Genomic DNA, 10,757 nt, shown 5'->3' on the forward strand with positions numbered 1-10,757 from the left:
TTTAAGACATTGTTCCCAGGTTAATAAACAAACTGTAATTTATATGCCTTCCATTTTAATTTAAGTGTCTTACTTTTCATTTTAATCCATCTAAAACAGAATAATTTTTTTTTAATATTTAATAACTATTTAACTTCAACATCATACATGACATGTTTAAGTTAAGAAAAATGACCCACATTACCGTAGTTTATTTGGGACAAATTTTTACTGGGGCTCCCCTCCGGTGCCTCTTTCCTCAAGTTCCTCCATTAACTTCAACATCATAGGTGACATGTTTAAGTTAAGGAAAATGACCCACATTACAGTAGTTTATTTGAGACAAATTTTTACTGGGGCTCCCCTCCGGTGCCTCTTTCCTCAAGTTCCTCCAGTCCCCCTTTAGATTGGTGACACGTTTCACTTAGTAAATTTAATGACTAAGATTCATTCTTCCAAATATGACTCTATACTCCTAAATAGAATCAAACCCAATTTCCTTTCTTCCTCCACTCTCTTTCAATGAATAGCGATGGGAAAACTGACAATTGTCAAATACACAGAGTACGAAGGATCATTCTTAATTTTCCTTTTGCATTCTTTTGGTGTAATCTTTAAAACTAATTAACACTCCTTACGAAAAATTAGCAACTTTATGCCCGATAGCAGAAGATCATTAGCAATTTGCCTATTGCTTCATTTGGTGTAATCTTCAAAATTAGCTTTAAGTAAATCCGGCTCAGCCTTTATATATTTTTTATGTGTTAATACTAGCATTTAACATTCATATACAGTAGTTGGAGATTGGACATAAATTACTGATTATGGACGGAGTTAAAGAGAACGGGAATTAAAGTGGAGCTTGTATTAATTAGCACTGTGCGGAAGGAAAAGAAAGACGTGGAGGGCATTCATGGGAAGAAGATAAATGCGTTTAGTTCTGCGTTTTCCCATAGCCATTCATGGGTGAGAGAGGAGGAAGAAAGAAAATTGGGTTTGGTTATATGTAGGAGTGTGTATAGAGTCATATTTGGAAGAATGAATCTTAGTCATTAATTTAATTAAATGACACGTGTCACCAATCTAAAGGGGGACTGGAGGAACTTGAGGGAAGAGGCATTGGAGGGGAGCCGGTTCCCACATTACACACACCTTTAGTTTTAGATCACGTGATTCAAAATTTTCGCTTACTTTCTTAAATATTTTGCCTAGTCAAACTAAAACGCTTAAATTAGAATGAAGGGAGTAATTATACGGAAAAGGGTAAACAATACTCATGAACTATCAGAAATGGATTACATATACCCTCTGTTTGCATTTGGTATCAAATATACCCTCGCCGTTATCAAAGGAGACCACAATTACCCCTACACTTAACGCCTGGCCGTTTAAGCTGACGTGGCAGTGCCACGTGAAAAAAATTATCCACGTGGACAGCCACGTCAGCCCTTCTTCCTCTTCCTCTTTAGTTCAGGGGTATTTTTGATCCTTTTTTTTGTAGTTTTTAATTATTATTTTTTTTGAATTTTCTAGACCACCACATACCCCTCCCCCCTCCACACCCCCCCACCACCCTTTTTTTTGTAGTTTTTAATTTTTTGCTGAATTTTCTACACCCCCACATACCCACCCCCACCACCCCTAAAAAAAAACTTTTTTTTTGAAGTTTTTAATTTTTTTTTCTGGATTTTCTACACCACCACATACCCCCCCCCACCCATCCACCCCCCACCCCACCAAAAAAAAATTCTTAAAAAAAGTTTTAAAAGTTGTTTTTTTTTTGGATTTTTACAAGACCCACCCCCATGACCCCCCTCCCACACCCCACTACCCCCTTCAAATTTTTTAATTTTTAGCCACGCAAACTTTCAATTTTTATAATTTTTTTATAAAAATTAAATTAAATAAAAAGTAGAATCAAAAAAGTTTTTATTTTCACCCCACCACCCCCACGACCGACACCCCACCATGCCTCCAATTTTTTTTTTGAAAAGTTTTCTTTTTTGATTCTCTACCCGCACCTCCTACCCCCTCCCGAATTTTCTACTTCATATTTAATTTACCTTTATAAAAAAAATTAAAAAATTTAAAGTTTGAGTGGTTAAAAATTAAAACTTTTGGAGGGGTGGTGGGCTGGTGGGGGTGGGTATGTGGGGGTGTAGAAAATCCAACAAAAAATTCAAAACTACAAAAAAAAAAAAAAAAAATTGGGTGGTGGGGGTGTGGAGGGGGGGGGGGGATGTGTTGGTGTAGAAAATCCAGCAAAAAAAAAAGGGAAAAGGGTCAAATATACCCCTCTACTTTACTTTATTGGTTAAATATACCTTCCGTTAGTTAAAGTACCTATATATATTCCTCTGTTAGCTAAAATTGTTAAATATACCCCTACATGGATGGAAATACCCAAATTAGATGAAATTAACCATTTAACTTAAAAAACTCAAGCCCCATAATTTTAACCCGACCCGACCCACAAATTTGTGCTGATTTTGATTGTTCGAGCTCAAACACCTTTAATCTACGAGCAGCACTCGACTTTATTATGCTTCCACCACGGAGGCGTTGGACGGACGATACCAGTGTGGTCTTCGAGGCAGTGAAAAATTCCAGCTGACGATACGGAGAAGGAGAAAAAGAAGTGAAATTTTGTTTTTCGTGAATGATTTTTGGGAGTTTTGAAATTGGAATTGGAAATGTCTTTGAGAAGAGAAGATGATGAAGAAAATGGATGGTTCTGGAAGGGTGATGATGTGCATGAAGTTTGTGATGGTTTTTTTGGTTTTATTTTTTGGTGAAATTTTTCGATCTCTGTGAAGATTTGTCTGAAGATTTATGTTAGCATTCTCCACTCATTACAATAATGAGATGAACAAATCAATGGAAGAAGTGGTTCTAATTGTTTCAAGCAGACGAGTACTGAATGTATTGATTTTGACGGTATTATTATCGGACTCTTCTGTGGCCATTAGTGAGGTGTTAGAGATTGAATGGTTGGATTTAAATTTTTCAGTGGGTCGGGTCGGTTAAAATTATGGGGCATGGGTTTTTTAAGTTAAATGGTTAATTTCATCTAATTTGGGTATTTCCATCCATATAGGGGTATATTTAACAACTTTAACTAACAGAAGGGTATATATAGGTACTTTGACTAACGGAGAATATATTTAACTAATAAAGTAAAGTAGAGGGGTATATTTGACCGTTTTCCCAAAAAAATAATAATTAAAAACTATAAAAAAAGGGTCAAAAATACCCCTGAACTAAAGAGAAAGAGGGAGAGGGACTGATGTGGCCGTCCACGTGAATAATTTTTCCACGTGGCACTGCCATGTCACTTAAACGGCCAGACATTAAGTGAAGGGGTAATTGTGGCCTCCTTTAGTAACGGCGAGGGTATATTTGATAGTTGATACCAAATGCAAACGGAGGGTATATGTGATCCATTTCTGATAGTTCAGGCGTATTTTTGACCCTTTTCCGTATTTTTTAACAGCAGTTTGTTTACTAACCTGCGAACTGTTTTTTTAATTGGTCACGGCGATGTTAATAGTTGCCGACAAAAGAAGCTGCAGTTCACGGATTCACCAACAATAACCCATTTCGGTATATTAAATATTTCACATACCATTTTGGTCTTTAGGCTTCAAGAATATGCCATTTAGGCGACATACTCTAAACTATTGCCAACTTTATGGTGGGTGAATTTGGCAATGAAATGGAAAGCGGAAGCTGCTTGCTGTAAGACAAGTTCTGTTAAATTCCTATTGCTTACTTTATTAAAACAAAACTGGAACCTTGAAGGAGATTGTGCTCACGGAATCAGATAAATACACGAGAAATTACAGGGGATAACTGGATTTTTTTTCAAAAAAAAAAAAAAAAATCTTTTCAAATGTAATCGAGTCATCGCTTTTTTCACTTTCTAGCTTGTCGAATGAACCATTTTAGCTTTCTTGGTCTCGTTCATCCTTTTTCCTCAAAATTACCTTTGTTTCAGAATTTCTGGTTTCTCATTACAAACAAGAGACGCTTTAAATCTTTGGTTAAATCATTTCTGCCACTGAAGTCAATGTTAAACATTTAAGACATCAACTTTCAATCTTCACCCAAGTCATTCAATTCCTATCTCAAGTTGAAAGATCGCATCAAAAAATAGTTTATTGAAAACAAGACAGGTCTGGAACTTTCAAGTTTACCATTCCCCTGGCAATATAGGATAGATTACAAAGACAGATGTTTCGAAAAAAACAACGTTGTCTGTTAATACTCATACATGTTCCAGCAAGCATTTGGGAATACGATTCATTCACCAAACTTACAGCAAAGGGAAAACTAATAGTAATAGCTGCAGGTGCAAACATCCAGCAGCCAAGAGTGTTCAGCCCCAATGCCAGCGATTATTATAACTATAGTGGCCTGACTTAACGATTATACAAATGACACCATCAGTGAATTCTGGCGAAATATACCTTTCACTGGAGTAAAGCAAAAGACAGATATCTGTCATGTCTACGAATCTAATCTTTATTTTCTTTCTTCTGCTAAAAAGGAAACTTATATGCTTATAATTAGCGTCTTTACAAGAACTTCTGGATAGATCCAACATATTATTCCATTGATAGTCTTGGGTGTATAAACCCATTACAAAAGAGGGAGGGGTATCATAATATACAACTTCCAAAAACTACAGACCCATGCGCTCTAGTGCATCTGCTACATTTTGCCCTCCCTATAACGATGCATCGTCTTAAAACATCTAGCAAGAAACTGAAGAAAACAATAATCCATCAGTGTGTTAATCCTGGATAACCGATCCCATCACACTCTTAACTGGTGCATCACTTAACAAAGAAGACGGTACTGAAGCAGGATCAAGCTCCCAGCAGCCTCTCAAAACCCCTCCTTTTTCCCCACTCAACTGAAATGCGGGAATCTGATGAGAGAATCTCCAAAAACCATCTTTTTGTATTTCTAAAATAACAGAATTCGATCTTTGCTTTCTTGGAGACCTAAAGACTGACTTAAAACCATTCACACGAACCATGGATGAAACTTTTATCCGGTCTTTTGAATACTCAAGGACCTCCACTATCTCATACTCAAACCTGTCTGGATCCAAACCTGATTTTTTCAACCTCTTGTACAGTGCCCAAATCTCTCCTTCTCTTGGATAGATCTCAAACCTGTTCCTATTAATAGATACTGCTTTCATGACATGGGAGAATGAACTAGGAGCATAGACTTGATGTTGTTTTTCATTATGGACTTTGAACGCTCCACAAACAGACTGAGCAGCACTATTAGGCCCTGCACATGCTTCAAGAAGGACTACATGCAATTTGAATGGGTCAGGAACTATCTTCTTAACCAGAGCGTAAGTCCTTGGCAATGTACTATTTTGACCATAAAGAGCCCATACCTGATTTATTTGAAACTTTTCCATCGATCTGTCCATCTTAAAATCACAAAATATTTCTTCAGAACCTTTATCATCTGAAAAAGATGATGGTTTTTTGGAGCTTCCAAAGAAGCTGTTGAGACCAAAGTTCTTTGTGCGTGATTGTAACTCTCTATCAGCTTGACATGACAAAGGAATTGGTACGCCGGGACTTGAGTGACGACTTCTTTTAACACAATTATAATCAGTGGAAGGACTGTCATTGGCGGAACAAGAGCTCAAATGAGTTCGCTTTGTCTCAGAGATGTTCATTTCTTTAGGAGATATTCGAATCTTAGCAGAATCTCCTTCAGTAGCATGGATGCCATTCAAGTCCCCTGACTTCAGATATGTCATTGCATCCCTGGATTTATCTCTAGTTCCAAGAGGAACTGCAGGCAGAACAGTTTCCATAGGTTCAGAATTTGCAGTGCTGCTGTTTTCCTTAACGTTCTCAGGGTACCAAATATCATCTGGATTGAGGGGAAGAGAAAGAGGATCAAGTTCAAACGATCCCGCGGTTACACCCTCTCCTTCAGTTCCAGTCATTTTGAAAAAGGGAATTCGATGAGAGAACTTGTAAAGTTCATTTGGCTTTACAAAAAATGTATCAACTTCAGTCGGCCTTGTTCGCTGGAAAAGGCTAAGAAATCTGGTCACTTTATCTAAATACCCAACTTGGACACCAACATCCACAACATAATCAGAAAGAATCTCCACAATTTCGTACTTGTACTTCCTATGATTATCTGGATCAGAGCTCCAACTAATATCCCAATCTTTGAAAAGGGCCCACGTTTCCCCTTTCCTCGGATATACGATGTACAGACCTCTTTTGCCCATTTCGCACTGCACTTGATGAGAAAATATGAGTCGATCAGAAGTGAATTGAGTACTCCCAGATCTAAATTTTCCACAGCCAACAGGTAACTCTGCCCTGACCCAAGCTCTGCCCCTTTTATCTTCCGGATGAGCCTCAAGCCAACTGAACATTACCTTAAATTCAGGACTGTGTACCTTCCTAATGTGGGCATAGCATCTTGGCATTTCATCAGCCATATCATAGCAAGCCCAGATCTGATCCATTGCAAAGCAATTTTGTGCTTTAAGCTTGTCGAAATCACTAAATTCAGGATCAGGATAATCATACACCTCTGCAAGATTACTATTAGGAAGTGTATCTGGTTCTGAATCAGAATCAACAGTAAGTTCAACTTTCTTCGTGTCAACTGACGGCAATGTAGAATAAGCTTCCTTCTCCAAACTTGATGCATAAACATGTGCAAAACCATCATTAAATTGTAATAGAGTATTGACATCTTCTTGGTCTCTCAGCTCTATCAATTGGGACCTATCAAACTTCACAGTAAAGTGCAAGATCTTATCTAAAGGATCAACGCATAATCGGTCAAAAACTGCATTCACAAAATCATTATACTTTATGCCCGTTTCCGCAATAACCTGACGGGTAATACCTTCCACATACACAGTGGATCCATCTGGAAGCACCTTATTCTTCCAGCCCCAATGACAGAAACAAAACAGTGTTTTATCTTCGGTTCCCATCATGAAGTAGTCGACATGACTACCGAGGTTCAAACAGTAACAATCTTCAAAATCTTTCTTCTTTTTCTCTGTGAAGGCTAACAATCTCAAAAACTAAACCTGATCGCAGGAAATAAAATTAAATTAAAGAGAGTTTCTTATCAGGGTAGGAATGTAGAAAAGTAAATTCCACAAGAAAGGAAACGAAAGCATGAGGATTAACCAAGTATCTCAATAGAATCTTTTTTTCCCTTTTAAGTACAAACATCTCAAGCTTCAAGATCTGGAAGGAACAAATTTTAAATACAGGATAGGTATCAAAACCAGCCAGTTGATAGAAATTTTGGCTGTAGGAAGAAAAAAGCATTATATGTGAGTCAGCAAAAAAAGTAACTCATCTATGCAGGTTATCTCAAGCAGAATAGTCTCCTATCCCCGTCATATCATCATAAAACATAAAATTAAACATATGATGACCGTATAAGACAGTAAGATTTCATCAATGAAATAGGGTGTCAAAAGGGAATCCCCAACAAAACAAAAAGTATCAGGCTTTACACAAGGATCAGGGAATTCAAAATGGGTTCAAAGAAAACTTTATGCAAAACTTTACAAAAGAATATTAGATATTTTTTCAGTGAAACCTGATATTAGCAAAGAAGGAAAATTTCATAATGCAAAAAGGTCAAGACATAATCCCCAAGAGAGCAAAAATTTCAATCTTCAACCAAGCAGAAATTTCCAAAATGGGCTCAAAGAACACACGACAAATTAATGAGGAAGTCATAGTCTGTTTACTCAAGCTTTTGGGAAGCCAAAAGTTCTTATTTCATTTATAAAAAAGTGTCTATTATACAGAGGTATTTGATCAAGCTTGTAAGAATAAAATAAATACTTTTAGGAACTAGCAGAAAGATTTTAGTGAAGCTGAAAAAAGTAACTTTTCTCTAGAAGTGCATTTGGAACCACTAAAATTGTTGTTCTGACTTCTCATATTGACAAAAGTATTTTCCAGATTGTTTAGTCAAACAAAAACGGTTACTTTTTCGAGAAGTACTTCTAACAAAAGTATATTACCCATCTAGAATTCCATCAAATGCAAAATGATCAAAACAGAAATCCCAGCGAAACAAAAAATTTCAAACTGGAAGCTAGCAAGGATCAGAATTTTTCTAAAAAAAAAAAAAGTTCAATCAACTTCTTCCCACAAAATCTGCATAAGAAAAGAAGCTGGTTTTGGGAGTAGCAAGCTTCACCCATTCATTTTGTAAATATGTACTCCAATACACTAGTAAAGAAGACATGCAGTTTGATCAAACAACTGCATGATACCTTGTTCCTCTCTAAGTCTACATACTCATAAATATAATTGTGAGTAGAGAATGGATCAAGAAAAAAAAAAAGAAGCTACCTTCAAGCTGCAGATAATGGGATTTCTCTACTATGCTTTTGAAACTAAAACCCCAAAAGGTTGCAGTGATGAATTCATCAGTTGTCACTTAATACATGCAGAGAAAGAGTTACAGTCATTCTTTCAAATTCTTTTAACGGAAAAAGGGTCAATAATTTTCCATGACCTGTTGAAAATGACTTAAATTTGTTTTCTTTACCGTTATTGAATTCCAGTTGTCTTTAATGTTAATGTTCAGATTAAAATTGCCCGGACCTCCACCTTTAATTATAAACTGAAGTAGTGAAATCAGAGAAAATGATCAAAATGGTCCTTAATGTATGAGGGTGGATTGTATTGGTCCTTGATATATTCACTTGATTGAAATAGTCCTTGATGTTTCGAGAAAATGATCAAAATGGTCCTTAATGTATGAGGGTTAGATTGTTTTGGTCCTTGATATATTCACTTGATTGAAATAGTCCTTGATGTATGCAAAATGTGGATGGTTTTGGTCCTAAATCCTAAATATAATGTCGTAACATTATTCAAATGTTTGACACAAAAAATCCATCAAATGTAAGTGAAAAATAAATAACATGCAATGTGAAAGCAAATAACTTAAAATTGAAAATATAACCTAAATTCAAAATCCAAAAGAAAAAATTCAACATAATACTCATATGTCAAATTCTAACATTACATAAGTAAGTTTCAACGTAACTTAAGTAAATAATTCAAAAGAAAGGAAAAATATAAGTTTATAACCCCATTCACAATGAAATTTTACTTTAATAACGTCACCCGTTATATGTCAAGTTTGTTAATAACTCATTCTTTTCAATATTAAGAGGTGTAGTTTCAAATATTAGAATACTAACACAGTTATGCTAAATGAATAAAATAAAAAAATACGAGCAATTACATGGAATCACAAGAAGTAAAGGTTGGGAATGAAAAGAAAGAAAATGAAAAATAAATAATATAAAAAGAATAATACATTTTAAAAATAAAAATTATAAAAAAGTAAAAATAAAAAAAATTATTTTTTTTTCCACTTACATTTGATGGATTTTTTGTGTCAAACATTTGAATAATGTTACGGCATTATATTTAGGATTTAGGACCAAAACCATCCACATTTTGCATACAACAAGGACTATTTCAATCAAATAAATATATCAAGGACCAAAACAATCCAACCCTCATACATTAAGGACCATTTTGATCATTTTCTCGAAACATCAAGGACTATTTCAATCAAGTGAATATATCAAGGATCAAAACAATCCAACCCTCCAACCCTCATACTCCTAAACTTGTTACGGATTTGTAGTTTAGTCCCTGAACTATTGACATACTTAAAAACACCTTCACCCCCAAATTGACATGCCACAGCAGTGAAATGCACTCGCTGTCCACTTGATATTTTCGTCTTATGTGTCCTCCACGTAGATAAGTTATTATTTTAAAAAAATGGTAAAATTGATTTTTTTTTCAATAAAAAATCTGAAACAATGGAATTTTTTTAAAATCATGAAAATTTGATTTAAAAAAAAAAACTGGAAAACTAGATTTTTAATTAAAATATCTTTGAAAAATGGATTTATTTAAAAAAAATTGAAAACTTGATACTTTTTTAAAAAGTGTCCTAAAAATTTAGATTTTCATGATTCTTTTAGGACCATTTTTTAGAAAAGAACTGGAAAATAGTGGATTAAAACTGGAGTTTTATACAAATATGGAAAAACTGATTTTTTAAAAAAATGTGGAAAACCCTTTTTTTTTAAATCCCGATAAATTAGATTATTTTTTAAATCTAGAATTTTTTTTATCAGTTTTTCACTTTATTCTTAAAAAAGAAATCAGTATTCCAGATTTTTAAAAGTCCAGAATTTTAATTAAAATTTCAATTTTCCAGTTTTTTTTTTAAAGAAAAACAGTTATATTCAGTTTTCCAGATTTTAAAAAAATCCAGGTTTTTTAATTAAAAAATCAATTTTCCATTTAAAAAAAAAAGGTTTTGCACATTTTTATAAAAAAAAATTTAGTTTTCTAGATTTAAAAAGTTCCAGATTTTTTAATAAAAAATTCAGTCCAAATTTATTTTTAAAAAATGGGTTTCCACATTAAAAAAAATTAGTTTTTTCTGATTTTAAAAAAATCCGATTTTTAATGGAGAAAGGGGATGATTTAGATGTTGGAATAGGGAAAATAATTAAAGGAAAATGTAAAAATAAATTTATTCTTCTTGGTTAAAGAAAAAGCTGACGTGAAGCTTCTCACGCTCGCGTAGGAGTTTGGGCACACTTGTTGTGCCATGTGTCAATTCAGGGGTGAATTAAAATTTAATTAGCTAAGATTAAGAGTGTTTTTAAGTATGACAATAGTTCAGGGACTAAACTA

At 34.5% G+C, this 10,757-nt stretch overlaps 1 protein-coding gene across 1 annotated transcript; it reads right to left on the reverse strand.

Annotated features, from left to right (window-relative positions):
• Positions 1 to 4,523: 4,523 nt before the first annotated feature.
• LOC132599921 (uncharacterized) lies at positions 4,524 to 8,576 on the reverse strand. Its single transcript, XM_060313082.1, has 2 exons — positions 8,373 to 8,576; positions 4,524 to 7,081 (listed from the first exon to the last, which is right to left on the reverse strand). Exon 2 carries the CDS (start codon positions 6,983 to 6,985, stop codon positions 4,775 to 4,777), a length of 2,211 nt encoding a protein of 736 aa, XP_060169065.1. The 5' UTR covers positions 6,986 to 7,081; positions 8,373 to 8,576; the 3' UTR covers positions 4,524 to 4,774.
• Positions 8,577 to 10,757: the final 2,181 nt, after the last annotated feature.

Source organism: Lycium barbarum, chromosome 6 (assembly GCF_019175385.1).
Source record: "Lycium barbarum isolate Lr01 chromosome 6, ASM1917538v2, whole genome shotgun sequence".
Taxonomy (NCBI): Eukaryota; Viridiplantae; Streptophyta; class Magnoliopsida; order Solanales; family Solanaceae; genus Lycium; species Lycium barbarum.